This window comes from Seriola aureovittata, chromosome 14, assembly GCF_021018895.1.
Source record: "Seriola aureovittata isolate HTS-2021-v1 ecotype China chromosome 14, ASM2101889v1, whole genome shotgun sequence".
Lineage (NCBI taxonomy): Eukaryota > Metazoa > Chordata > Actinopteri > Carangiformes > Carangidae > Seriola > Seriola aureovittata.
The window spans coordinates 11,842,540-11,857,421 of NC_079377.1; the positions used below are offsets into that span (position 1 = coordinate 11,842,540).

A 14,882-nucleotide genomic window follows, 5' to 3' on the forward strand; every position below is an offset into this window, starting at 1 on the left:
CAACAAAATAAAGCAACATCCAACAAGAGGTAAAAGAAGTTGGACCATGACAACTGTTGATCTTAGACAGGGAGGAAGGCATTTTGTGCTTGATACTCTGCTGCATTATTATACAGCAAATGTGAAGTTAGCAACATACTCCTTTATACTTTGTCAGTTACTCTGTATGCCAAACATATACAGCTTGTGAAAGTATAAACCAGATTTCCCAGGTCTTTAATATGACCTGTGCTCTTTGCTCTGCTGCAGTCTCCAGGTTTTAGTGGCTCTGTAAATTCATACATCAACAACCTCCTCATTGCTGTGTCTTGGGCCAGCGATACATTTGTGTATATTTAAAATAGCTACACCACACAGTCATTTTGGGCAAGCTGTCTCTGGCTTGTTACTAGAGCAGCTCTATGAACGGATTAGATCAGGTGAAGTCATAACTAACAGACAGTATGTGGAATAGTCAGTCTAAAGCAAACCAGAAAAACAATAAAATGTCAGTGTTGAAACCACATTATTGTTTGGATGCAGTTCATTGACCTATAACTTGATTTTCTGTCCATGCGTGCGTTAAGTTCAGTAGATACACCCTCTAAGAAGTGTTGCTGTGTCATTATTACAATCACCTTTTTTTCTAGAATGATTTTGCATCCATGTTCAAGCTGGCACATCCCATGCACTAGTTGTAAACATGACTCATTCATTCTTAATGCTGTCATTTGGCAATAAAGAGACGAGGTAAGTAAATAGCTTTGAGGTGTTAATTACAGAAAACAAGCAGAAAATGACTGCTTTGTGCTACAACAATTTAATGCCAAAATAAATCAAAACAAAGAATAGCCTACATTTTAAAACATTCATTTCTAAACACATTTTAAATATGTATTGTGTCCTAAATGAAGTAAATGGCTTATATAGTGTCAATTACTTTTTATATACATTCTATGGTTAACAGCTGTGTTTATCACACTAAGTTGGTATTTACATAATTTAGCTTTCTAGGTATGGAAGGAGAGTGAGCCTCTTATTCACAAATACTTATATCAGATGGAGAATTTACAGTGATACATTTACCTCACTTTTCTCCAGTTTTCACCAACGAAGACTAGGTGTTTACTGAAACAATTGGTCAATTAATTGATTGGTGAAAAGGGGAAAGAAAATGAAATAGTTCAAGGGGTCTATAATGGAGAAAAAGTCAATCGGACTTCCATCAGCTCCTCCCATTTTTTCCCTTACCTTGAGTCTATTGTCCCCAGCACAGCCTTGAACGCAGCATCGCCACCCGGTCTGATTGACAGCTCAGTGGGAGGGGCCAAGCAGCGAAGACTGCTGAGTCATGGTGACGACATCGCGCTCTCCGCTCCGCCTGACGGCATCACGTGTGTGGAGCCAGGAGGGCGTTCATATGTTGAACTCAACCCAGCGCCGTGAAGCAGATTGGTTTGGCAACAACGACCTACCTACAGGTCCACCTCGCTGTCAGCCCACCGCAGAGCTGCACATTAACAGCCTCAGTCCGCCGTCGTTAACGGAGCCAAGGCTAGCACGCACTCATTAACTCGTCAGGGTTTTTTTACTTTACTTTTTGCTGCTATATCAGCCCACGGGTGTGTGTTACCGTGCTAACCGGTCATTAGCAGGTGATGAGCAGGGGCCTGCTTCTTCTGGATGCCCAGCTGAGGTTACCGACAGGGCACGCCGCTTAACAGCAACCCGGAGACTCTGAATTCAAGCCCGAGAACTCTCTGACAGCACCCTGAGGATCCAGACCCTGCCGTTTTTTTGGACCGAGACTTCATGCTAGCTCCGTGCGAGGTGGACAAACTAGCTAGCTAACGCTCGGCGTGCCGGTTCAGTGTAAGTAGCCAGCAGAAGCAACCAACCTCTAGTTTACACCTTCCAGCCTGTCTGTGCGATGGGTTTACTGTCACAAGGGTCTCCACTGAACTGGGAAGAAACCAAGAAGTATGCTGACCACATCAGAAAGCACGGCATCATTCAGTTTCTCAACATCTACAACAAGGTGAAGGATCGTCAGAGAGATGTGCTGAAATGGGGCGATGAGGTAAGAAACATTTATTTTTTCTCATTATATTGAACCAACATGTGGAAATGTGCTGCTGTTGTTGCTGTTGTTGCTGCTGTTGCTGCTGCTGCTGCTGCTGCTGCTGCTGCTGCTGCTGCTGCTGTTGCTGTTGTTGCTGCTGTTAATGTGTGTGATCTGTCAGTCATTTTGGTTGTGCATGATGCAACAATGGTCTTTTATTGATACAGAAAAAGGCAAAAAGAATGAATTAGTTCATTCGCTGCAAGAAAAACACATTTAATTTCAAATAAATATTGCAACCTACAACCAATATTGTATTGCTGTCATTGACATTTGTCCATTATACAACAGTCCCTAATATCTACATGTAAGTTGATTGAGAAGATAACAGTCAAAACCTGGTGTTACTGGTTACTCTGGATCTGTTTGAATAACACTGTATAACCATTGTCAGACTGAATTTTTGATATCAAATATGAATATTTTTACAAGAATAAAGAGTCTAGAACCAGATGTGTGTTTTTGAGAATTGTCTAACATAATCACTGATGGTTATCCAACAGCTTCTTATAAATGTACATATTTAGCATCAATTTTCCTAGTAACTGTCTGCTAAAACTAGTAATTCAGGAAGACACTCTTTGTTGAGCTGTATCATAGGATCTGAAGGCTCAGCTGATGCCTGTTGTGACTCTTTCTTTACGCTTTTCAGAACCTCACACCAGTTTGCATTTCTAGTTTTTGCCCGCCACCAGTCCGTAAAACTTCAGTGTGCTACAGCTTGAACAAAGTGTTTTGATTTCGAACAATGTGGAATGCTGTTGTTATAGATTAATCCCTCTTTCAGACAGGGGATTACAGGGGAGCAGAGTCAAAGTCAAGGAAACATGACTGATGAATTGGAATTGATGTGATGGCCTCCCAGTCTGATCTTGAAACACGTCTGCTTTGTCCTGGAGTCTAGCACCGACTGAAAACCTGGTTTAGAAGTTACAAGCTTACATTGAATTCGAATGAAGCCGTGTGTGACTGTGGTTTGACACTGTGTCCTGTTTGTTTTCAATTATTTGCTTTTAGGTTGAGTACATGTTGGTGGAACTGGATGACAAAGATGAGAAGGTTCGACTTGTCCTGAATGGTGGAGATGTTTTGGAAACCCTCCAAGACCAGGGTGAAAAAATAAACCCCAAGTAAGTAAGCTTTCCACAGCACATGTCTGAACAGTCAGCTGAATATATTGGAGATAAAAGTTGTAAATGTCTTTGTACTGTACAGTTTTAAAAGAAGACTGTCACAATTTACTTATATTTTATTAAGGCTAGTAATGCCTCATCTCCAGAGTGCAAGAAACCTGTCTGACTGGCATCCCTTTGGCACAAAGATGTAAATATGAATAGTGACAGCTGAGGACGAGAACAGTTGCTGAAAATGCATCTTAGGATTCGTAGTTCCACACATGCTGTAGCTGCCCAGAAAAGGGTTGCTGTTGCCAAATGTACAGGCAAAATGGACATTGGCCAAATACTTCTGTTTTTTTTTTTTTTTACAGAGACCTGCTTGTTTTGAGTGGCTAACTCCTACTACGACACCTACACAAATACATGTTTTAGCATAGCTCCACCCAGCTTCAAATCTTTAAACAGCTGTATCGATGTGAAAGAATGAACAAATCTTTACAAAATGGAAGACATTTGCTATTGTGTGAGGCAGTGGTTCCTCTTTTGGGATCCCAAATTGAATCTTAGGAGTCACATGGTCAGGAGCCATGAGAAAGAAAAAAACACTTATCTACAAAAATTATATATTCATTATTTCTGTTTTTTTCTCTCATACTTGTTTTCTTTTGCAAAAATATTTGATGTATTTTTCTCTTCAGGCAACTAAAAAAACACTCAAATGAGTCTGTGAAGGAAAAACCAGTCTTTGTTTGAACAGCTCATCACAGAACCTGTGATGAGGGGTCACAAGTAGACATTGCTCTACCTTTAAGGGGTTGCAACACTAGGAGCTATTGGTGTAGAGTACAGCAGAGGAAGGCAACACCAACCTCCAGTCAAACACACAGAATGCCTGTAAGCCTGTTTATCAAGGACTGTTAATTTGACTTTCAAAGTCACCATTCATTCATATAATATGTCATGATTGACGCCCTGTGTGCTTTTGCTCCCATGCACAAAGCACAAAAACAAGTGTCATCCCTTTTAAACTTGATGCTGAGATGTTTAAAAACAGCTTTTACTTAAAAAGCTATGAATAGTAACATTTGAATTTCTCTCCTAGTGTCATTGATTCCTCCCCAGCAAAGGTAGTATGTTAGATTTAGTTCTTTTTGTCTTAGTTAAGTGCATTTTCAGACATGTAAAAGCAAATTTATCATAAATATCAAAAAATATCAGAGCACCAGTAGCAGCAGCTAAAGCTCCTTCACATTCATTCTCTTCACATTCACTGAGACAGATCCCCTCGGGCACCGTCAGGTCATAGGATAAAGGTCAGTAAACAGCTTTGAGATGTTTGCATATTTTCGAAGAGCTGACTCTGGTCAGTCCTGAACACTGTTGGTTCCTGCCACTAAAGAGTCTCTACATATCATAACACTGCCACCGGCCTCACCGTAGGTACTGTAGTATCAACGTGATAAGCGCCGTGTTTCCTCCGATGTTGGAATTCAGTTCAAAATGTTATATCTTTGTCTTAGAAGACCAGAGAGGCCCTTTCCTCATTCTCACTGTCAATCATTAAGTGCAGTTATATAGACTGAATGGGGGGGTCTGCAGATGTGTTTCTCTCCCATCTCTGCAGAGGATCTTTTACTGCGGTCTTAGGTCTCATCTCTGACCAATGACGTGTAAATACTGAGATTAGCTCTATAGATAAAAAAAAGAAAAAGACTTGGCTTTTTTCAATCTTCTTCCATTTTAGAGTGATAGTTCTCACTACGCCCCCGTGGAGTTACAGCGTTTTTTTACACCTGCTTTTTCTTGATTTCTGCCACGGCATAATTTAATGTGTCCATGGAGTTTCATTAAGTTTGTAGCCTGAAATTGTTTTGATTGAGTATTGTCAATGGCAGGAACTTTGTATAGGAGGAATATATAGGCAGGTGTGGACATTTTGAAATCATGTCTAAAAGATCCAGATTGCATCTAGGCGACTACAATTATTTTCATTATCAATGCATCTGCTGATTATTCTGTCCATTAATAGACTAACCGTTTGTCAGAAATGTCAGAAAATAGTGACAAGTTGTTGTTACAGTTTCCCATGGTGATGTCTTCAAATGTCAAATATATTAGTTTCACTATTGAGTATGACAAAGAGAAGTATACTCACATTACAAAAGCTGAAAACCAAATGTTTGGCATTTTTGCTCAAAAAATTACTACAATGATTTTTAAATTTTCAAAATAGGTGCCAATTCATTTTCAGTATCAAATGTTAGGGCTGAACCTGTTAAAAAATTATACAAACTTCCAGGATGTACAGGTGATGTGAGTGATAAGGATCAGAACGAGGGGAGGGGGAATGTCATTTGCATGTCAAAGCTGTTGTAACATTTCTTTAAAAAAAGAGGAATTCTCTGCAGGCAGTGTAAATGTGTTTGTACAAGCTCATGAATGTTATGCTTGCTCGCTGCCCATGACGTCGGTCTAAATCTGTGGAGCCAACTTCACCCAGGGAAAATACCAATGGCAGTGGGAATAGTAGAGCCGATGCATTCCTCATTACTGCCCCTCTGTCGCACACACCACAGAGTACGCTCTGAAGCACAAATACGTTGAGTTCGCTTGTCCCGCCAAGATTATGGCTGCCATACAATAAAGGGAGAATTTATGCAGTTTATTTAATCAGAAGGCTCATCGTGACACTGAGATCGAGGCCTTTTCTTAATGGCCTTCTTTCCTGCTGACCTTTTTTTTTTTTTTTTTTTTTTTTTTTGTGAAACGTTTCCACAACACTTTTTTATTTTCCACAGTCACCCCACGCTCTGGAGACCAGAGTATGGCAGCTACATGATTGAAGGAACTCCAGGGCAGCCGTACGGTGGGACGATGTCAGAGTTCAACACTGTGGAGGGCAACATGGGGAAGAGACGACGAGAGGCCTCATCCGTTCTGAACCAGAATGAAACTCTCTGCACCATCACCTCATTTCCAAGGTACTTTGGTTTACAATACCCTTTAAAAACTGTTAGATATAAGAACAATATAGAAACAAAGTGTTTGTGTATGTATATATATATATATATATATATATATAGTCTAGCAGCCTTATAATAGTTCTGTATGTTTAGGTTAGGTTGCCCAGGTTTCACAAAACCAGAGCACCGGCCAACTCCTGTTGAGAAGGGAGTGTCGAAGTCACTGTTTTTCCCAGACGAAGCCATCAACAGACACCCGAGATTCAGGTAAGTCTTCATGGTTTTAACCTCAGCTCAGCGTGCATGTGTGGTTGCATCACTGATACGGTTTTGAATTAAAAAATTGACTATTATATTGCAGCAAAAATGTCTTTAAATAAGCAACTAATTAAGGAACCTATAATACAACCACATACCAGTTTGTAGTCATTGTTGTTGCCTCATTTTTACTGTAGGAGTCAGTAGATTTAGGACATACCATGGATTTAGTTCCTTTGATTGTTTATTCTTGTTTTTTTTGTTTGTTTTTTTAATGAAATCTGCATTTGTGTATGTGTGTGTGCATGGATTTGCTTTTTCAGCACCCTTACCAGAAACATACGTCACAGAAGAGGAGAGAAAGTCGCGATTAATGTGCCGAGTAAGTTTGAGTGAAATGAAAGATATAAACAGTATTATGAAATAGTTATTGTAATTTGTTGTTACTGATTCATTGTATAGTTTCCATAAAAAATGTAATATTCTATAATATTCTATAATGCTATAATATTTTTAATGCTTTTGGCCAGTCAATATTCTTAATTGATTGTTGTAGATATGGGCAGACTCTGGTATAGACAGTAATGTGCAGATCACTGCAGTTAAAGTTTTTGATCCATTTCATCTGTCTTTTTTGACTGAATGGAATAAATTAGACGATACTCCTTTTCATGTTTCAGTCTACAAAGACAAGTGCACTCCATCGCCATTTGTGGAGGAGTTTCCTGAGGACGATGGTGAAGCAGCGAGGGCGGCTCTGCCTGACCACATCTATATGGACGCCATGGGCTTTGGCATGGGCAACTGCTGTCTGCAGGTACTGAATGTGGCATCCCAGAGGCTTTGTTGCCTTGAACGGTCCTTTTTTGTTTTTAGTGAAGAAGAGATGATGTAACCGGGACTGCAACTTTACAATCCCAATAAGTGATTTATAAATGTACTTCAGCCTCTTTTCTTACTGTGATGTTGCAGGTAACATTCCAGGCTTGCAGCATTGATGAAGCAAGATACCTCTATGACCAACTAGCAACTTTCTGCCCCATTGTGGTGAGTAGATAAATAAAACATGTGCTTCCTGATTAGTTTTTTTTTTTTATATATATAAAAAGGTTGAAGTAGACACTGACTGACTCTTCTTTCAACCTTTTTTTTGTTTTGTTTTGTAGATGAAAAACATCAGAGTGTCCTATAATGTCATTAAACGCAACTTACACTGAATAATCTTGTTCTTTAAAGATGGCGCTGAGTGCAGCCTCACCCTTCTACAGAGGCTATGTGTCAGATATTGATTGTCGTTGGGGAGTTATTTCTGCCTCAGTGGATGATAGGACACCGGAGGAACGTGGCCTGAAGGTGAGCAGGTGCAGCTGGGTAAACCACACCCCTAGTGTGCAGAAAATATGTTTTAGTCATGAGAACATGTAATTTATTTGGAAGGTGCTTTGTTAAGTTTTAACCACTCATGTTTCTTCTGTCACTGAAAGCCGCTGAGTCTGGTTTTTCAACATTCATCTTCAACAGAACTAAACGTCTGTAATTTGATCTGAGCCAGCATTCTCTGTCACCAACAGATAACCAAATGATGTTGACTAAATGTTCAATTTAAAATTAAAAATACATCTTGACATTTACGTGCATGTGATAATACTGTTATTTTGTTATTTTTTTTCCAATTAAGGAAATGCTGCTGTTTTTGTTTGAATTACTTGATTGATCTTAAATTCTTTTCTCAAGGACAAACATTTTTACTGTGATAACTAGATGGTGCTTTTTCCTTTTGTTTTTTGGTTTGTATTTTGAGTTTAATGTGTGAAAAATGACTTTTTCCCTTGCAGCCCTTGAAAAACAACAAGTACAGGATCTTCAAGTCAAGATATGATTCCATTGACAGCTACCTGTCCAGCTGTGGTGAGAAGTACAATGACATTGATTTGACGATAGACAAGGAGATCTACGAGCAGCTGCTCAGTGCAGGTACCGTCATCTGGGAAAATGGAGAGACTGCTTTGTCCAAAAAACAAATGTATATTATCCATGCTGTCATCAATAGATATATTTTAAATATTTAAATATTTTAAATATATGAAGGATAATCAGCTTGACAGTCAAAATCCACAAAGCTTGTAAAGAAAAGAAATGAATAATTAGCTTTTTGTTGATAGGAATTGACAAGCTCCTGGCCCAACACATAGCTCACCTATTCATCCGAGATCCACTCTCTGTCTTCGAGGAGAAAATACACTTGGACGATGAAAACGAGTCTGATCACTTCGAGGTGACGTTTCCAGTATTCCTTAAGCACCTTCCTGAGAAGAAAGCAAAACATACAGGCTTGACTTCAGCATATCTGACTATTTATTTACACTCGACACACGATGTCTTGCAGAACCTCCAGTCGACCAACTGGCAGACCATGAGGTTTAAACCTCCACCTCCGAACTCTGACATCGGCTGGAGAGTTGAGTTCCGCCCCATGGAGGTAATTACCAACTGCACCATCACCACTTACTTAAGGTTACAGTTGTAATCTAAAAAAAAAAACACCTGACAGTGAGTTAATATTTATTTTTGCTTGTGTTCTTCAGGTGCAGCTAACTGACTTTGAAAACGCTGCATACGTGGTCTTTGTCGTTCTGCTCACCAGAGTGATCTTGTCTTACAAACTGGACTTCCTAATCCCTTTGTCGAAGGTGAAAACCGCCACACAGTTCTACTGATTATATGAACAGAAACTCACCTGATGAGGTTGGACATTTGGGTCCTTGTTATGTTCTTACAGAAAACATGTCTCTCATTAGGTTGATGAAAACATGAAGGTCGCACAGAAGAGAAATGCGGTCCAGGAGGGCATGTTTTACTTCCGAAAGGACATCTTCAAAGGTGGGTCGAACAAAAAGTGCAACTTGAGGCTGATGCTCATGGTGAATGTGTCAGATAGGAGAAACAGATACATTTGTTTTGTCCACCAATAGGCTGCAACCCGGTCCTCGATGGTACCCCTTCTGCTCAGAACGGTTTGGAGACTGACGGTGCTAATGAGGAGTACACGCTGATGAGCATCGACACAATCATCAACGGAAAGGTGATTATTATATTTATACTTGACTCCTGAGCCATGCCAGCAGTGTGGCTCAGTTTCAATGTCAATGATTCGTTCGGCCCGACACTTTGGTCCGGACTGAAATATCACAAAATTTCGTAAAAACATTTGTGATGTAATTCAAAGATATTGGGAACTTCTTGTTGTTGTGAGTATTCAGCTGAGTCTCACAGAGCTGTTAGCATGACTGTATACAGACTGTATATAGATTGTATTCCTCTTGTTTTAAACCATCTAACAATTACTTGTGTTTTTTCTTTTCTTCTTTTTTAAATCACCAGGAGGGAGTTTTTCAAGGGCTTATCCCGATCCTTAACTGCTATCTGGAAAACATGGAGGTTGATGTGGACACCAGGTGCACCATTTTGAATTATCTGAAGCTCATCAAGAAACGTGCCTCAGGTAAATGTGGAGTAAAGGAAAAAACTCAATGTTCTCTGAAGCCATAAGCAGATTTTCTCTGAGCGTAACTCTCTTAATTCTGCTAATATGAAACAGGAGAACTGATGACCATGGCCAAGTGGATGAGGGAATTTGTCGCAGAACACCCGCAGTATAAGAAGGACAGCGTCTTCACTGACAAGATCAACTACGACCTGTTCCGAAAGTGCGACAGGATTGCAAAAGGCGAAGAGCAATGCCCAGAGCTCATTGGAAACCCAGTAAACAAGTTCAAATGAGAAACACTGTAGAAATGCCTTGTCATTATAAAAACACGCATGTTAAGAGAGACCAAATGTTTGGCTCGGAACGAAAGCGGTCCAAGTGTGAGAGAATGCAAGACAGCATGTGTGTGTTGTAAGAAACACACCTGCATCAAATATATGTATATATACTGTTTCAGATTTTTATGATTACAAAATTATTTTAATAGGGTTAAGACATGCAAAAGGTTGTGTAATAGAAATCAGATGTGTATTTATTTTTCTCGGGAAATTAAGCCTATCTGTGTGAGAATGTAAGTGTAGCGAAGAGTTGTACAGTAGTCTGCTTTTTAATCTTGTGTTCTGTAAATACTGTACCTCCACTCTTTACAACATTAACATCATGGGGATTTTTTTTCTCGATATGAGCTTTCTTTGCATTTAGTAGAGATTTTTTTTTTTTTTTTTTTTTTTTTTTTTTTTTGCATTTAAGAGAAATGTTTGCTTTGCTCTGCTGAAATTGTAGTGGGACCTTGAAGGTATGTTGCATCTAAATGGAAATGGTGAACCATTGTTTGCAATGTGATGCTGCTTCAAAATAAATCTGTACAACAGTAAGTTAGTCAAGTTTTCTTACATTTTTGGAAAGCTTTTTATTTAATGGAGCCAAAGTGAATTAATTTAATTTCTCCAATATGTTGGCTGAGCTAGCACAAAGGCATCATCATTAAGCCTGATCTTGATTAGCGCTCATAAAAGAAAGTCTTGAAATCCTTCCAACCAGCCACATTAACAGCATTTTGATTGACATTCCCTGGAATCCCTGCAGTCAGCACATTTACAACATTTAATGTAAGAAGGCAACCTGTGAGGACAGAAAGTCAAGACACAGCATTGTGACTCTTATAAATACTGTTATAAATAAACCACATTTTTATGTCACAGGATAAAGTCTAGATAAGAAATGAATATGCTGAGATATTTAGATGCCTTTGAGAGACTACTCCTTACCTCCTCCGCAGAGGTCAGAGGTCAGTATCTGACAGAGCAGCACAGCTGGAGTGCTTTGAACTGAGCTCTTTCATATACTGTAATACTACATGCATCCAAAATACAGCTCCATAACCACATACATAAATAATGTGGTTAAATCCCTCCCTAAATACTGACATACTGCCGTTAAATATAATGTTTACCATGCTCACCATCTCAGTGTGTTGGCATGCAAACATTTGCTAATTTGCACTAAATATAAATTATAACTGAGGCTGATGGTAAAGTCATTAGTTCTGCACATAATGGGCTTAGAAAAGTTCTCCCTAGAGAGAGATTTTTATTTATTTATTTATCCCAAGCCACAGTTAAAATTTTTGTCCTTTAGTTGAAGTCGGGATCAAAGTTAATACAAATCTTTCTCGAGGGACTATTAATGTCTTTACAAAATTTCATGGCAATGCATCTAAAAGCTGTTGAGACATTTCAGTCTGGACCAAACTGGACAGTCTGACTCACAGACAGACTGACACTGGTTTTCCTGGAGCCATGCCCCTTGCATTGCTGAAAACAATGGTACAAAGAACACCCACTGTTGCTCTTGGAAAGGAAAAAAGCAATTTCAAAGAATAGAAAAAAACACATACCTTCATTCATTAGAAGGGAGTGGTTCAGAGAATAAAATACCAGGCTCTCAAGTACAAGGTTATAAATAAAAGCCTAAAAAGCCTAAATATTGGCTAATTTGTTCAAAAAACATCTCTCTATTTGTCTGTAATACTTAAAATCTCCGACAGCCAATACCTGAACATTTTCATCCACAAGATGGTGGTATTGAACCACAGCTTTACATAATACTGAGCTGCAATGGCAAATAGAGCATTGCCTCAGGTTGACCTCTTGGACTAAATAATGATTATGGCTGGTACAGGCCTACCCAGTGGAGAGACAACAGACATAGTTTTATGCTGAAAAAAAAGCACCCATGAAACCCTGGGACTCACAGCTTTTATTAATGTAATGGACATTGGAATAAAATACTCTTGTGTCTTCAAGGCAAAGTGATAAATGTTTAAATATTCTGCACAAAAATTAACATCCCAATAGGGATGATATGAGAACCAAAATTACCAAAATTAACATTCACTGTTCACTAATGAGCCCCTTAGAGATAAGACCCTGCGTAAAATGAAAGACCCAATTATTAGAGGTCAGAGAATTTCAGCACAGCCCTCCATCCCCTCTGATCCCTGGAGACACGTAATAGAAAGAACAGGTGTTACTAATAACATTAACAGTGGCTCTGTTCTATTCAAGTGTCCCACTAAGCCATGACAGTGTGCCAGCATACACGATAGCGGGACCCTGAAACTGAAGCAGCTAAATGGAATTCAGCCATCATTCATTTTTATTCATTTCCTCAGTAGAAAGGTCGATATAAAGAGTGTCAGTGATCAGAGCTTATGCAGTATGCACACTGCCAGTGAGTACTAGAGACAGGCTCAGGCTGGCAACACCTACAATACATCCTGCAATCAAAAATAAGTTAGAATGATGTCACTCAGACACAGTTAGTAATACATAGTGAAACGTGTTGGGTGAGTTTTCCTCTGGAAGTACACATGTTAAATGATGTTTGATCAGTAGGTGCTGCAGCGGGTATCGGGCTGTGCCATCATAAATCTAGTGGATCCCATGACAGGTGACACCATTCTCCAGCCCTGACCTAAAATACCTATAAACTGCCTTTAACTCCTTCTCTCACCCAAACAAAACTAGGTGGCGTGACCCAGCTTTGTATCTTCATCATATCTGCTCAGGTGCCTGTCCGGCCCAGCTGTTGTTACTAGCATGGCAACAGCATGCCATGCTAACTAGCTTGTCGTCTGATATCATATATATCACTAAACTGTCCAGTACAGCTCTAAAGCTTCTACACACTGCCTAACACCGTTCATTAGCCAACAACATGTTGATCCAACAGACACGTCAGACTGTCTCGCATGCAGTCACCTAGCCATCAGCAGCATGCGGCTCAGTCAAACAAACCAGCCAGCCATCTGCAGCTCCCTCAACCTAGCAAGCAACACACTACACATTTCTGTCTATAGCATCACAAGTTAATATTATAAGTTCTGCACTTACCTATATTTGACCCAGTCACTCACCTTTCCTCCTCCATTCACTGAAACTGGTTGCATGCCCTGTATATACAGAGGAAAACATCCAAGTGCATCTTTGTTGATTTTAAACTTATACTTGTGGCGATTATTGATACTGCAGTGTTCTTGTCCACGTCCCTAAAACTATTCCCAGTCACTGTAATCAATACTAATATTTGAAACTTTATACAATCATAACTTCTACAGGTCTGTCATTGTGTTTGCTAATCAAGCCCTCTTTCAGGCAGATTAGTTAGCTTCTACTTAAAACTACACTAATAAATATTTCAATATCAATAATGGATCCCGCAAGTACTTCTATGTTAAATGTTTTGCTCGTGAAACAATATTGCCTGACTGCAGTTCCCTCACAGACTTTTATCATCTTTCAGCTCCTTGTTTTGGTTTTCCGGCCTTGATCTTTACTGTTTTAATTCACTTCATCACTGCACTGATTAACATCGTTATCATCTGCAGATGGCGGCTGTTTTCCGAGCTCTGACTAATCCACTCTACACTTCCTGCCTGGCAGCAGATGACAGTGGAGTAAATTCATTAGGAGGCAGAAACACGACTCCAAATGAATGCTAGCTGCCCTGGCTCGACTGGACGTAAAACACCTCGCCTGTGACCCATGATTTTAGAAAATTTATAAAGAAGTGTTTTTCAGAAGAAAATGGCCATGGATCAATGTGCAAAATTTCACAACAACCCATCCAATAGTTGTTGAGATATTTCAACCTGAACCAAAGCGGAACAACATTGCAATGTCTTGAGTCACACTGCTGGCAAATGTAAAAATAAACAACTTAAGAAGTTAAAATGTTCATATGCTATGACCATAAACAGTCAAACCTTGACTTGAGACTTAGCCCAGATCTTTCCTTAGCTAACAAAAACAATCTCTAATCTTAACCTAAACATAACCACTGTCAACACTTTACTTCAATGGCACCATCTCAAGACTTGTTTCAAACCATTTTAATCTTTTGTCTGCAGCCAGCCTCCTGGCTTAGCAGGCTGATAATGGAGCTTAAAGCCATCTGTTTGTAGTTCGCTTACGCCAACAATTTAATTTATTCTTACATTAATGTCACAGTTTGAGCCTATATACAAATACAATAAATCAAATATCTTCTAATTCTTTGTTTATCTTATAGTGTAAATGTAGCACTTGTCCTGAAGCACTGAACACACTCTTGGTTGTTTGTTTTGAAGGGATGTACTTATAGTTTTTGATGACATCTGGTCCCTGTTCCTACAGAGGTTGAATGCACTTATTGTAAGTCACTTTGGACAAAAGCGTCTGCTACAGTAAATTAATGTACTGTATAGTGTAAACAAGTGATGCTGCTACAGTGTTGGGTGGATAGTAGGCCTATTTAGCATCTGACGATCACACCCACTTTACACAGTGAGTGTTCAGGTGGGCTGTGATATTAAAGTATGTGCAACAACATGAAGAGACTGCGAATTTGACTGTGAATTATCCCCATTTGTACCAATCATTGTGTTGATATAAACATATTTTTTTCAGTGCCTG

The 14,882-nt window shown here is 39.4% G+C and overlaps 1 protein-coding gene across 1 annotated transcript; it reads left to right on the forward strand.

The window, feature by feature from the left end:
* Positions 1-1,396: 1,396 nt before the first annotated feature.
* gclc (glutamate-cysteine ligase, catalytic subunit) lies at positions 1,397-10,802 on the forward strand. Its single transcript, XM_056396165.1, has 16 exons — positions 1,397-2,059; positions 3,119-3,231; positions 6,018-6,200; positions 6,336-6,449; positions 6,764-6,822; positions 7,121-7,257; positions 7,413-7,487; positions 7,677-7,793; positions 8,276-8,414; positions 8,603-8,715; positions 8,827-8,919; positions 9,026-9,130; positions 9,239-9,320; positions 9,413-9,522; positions 9,822-9,942; positions 10,039-10,802. Exons 1-16 carry the CDS (start codon positions 1,910-1,912, stop codon positions 10,218-10,220), a joined length of 1,893 nt encoding a protein of 630 aa, XP_056252140.1. The 5' UTR covers positions 1,397-1,909; the 3' UTR covers positions 10,221-10,802.
* Positions 10,803-14,882: the final 4,080 nt, after the last annotated feature.

Coding starts and splice junctions, on each gene's coding strand:
- gclc (XM_056396165.1), top strand. CDS start 1,910: ATGGGTTTACTGTCACAAGGGTCTCCACTGAACTGGGAAGAAACCAAG. Junction 7,794..8,275: donor CGGAGGAACGTGGCCTGAAG/GTGAGCAGGTGC, acceptor TTTCCCTTGCAG/CCCTTGAAAAACAACAAGTA. Junction 8,415..8,602: donor CGAGCAGCTGCTCAGTGCAG/GTACCGTCATCT, acceptor TTTTGTTGATAG/GAATTGACAAGCTCCTGGCC.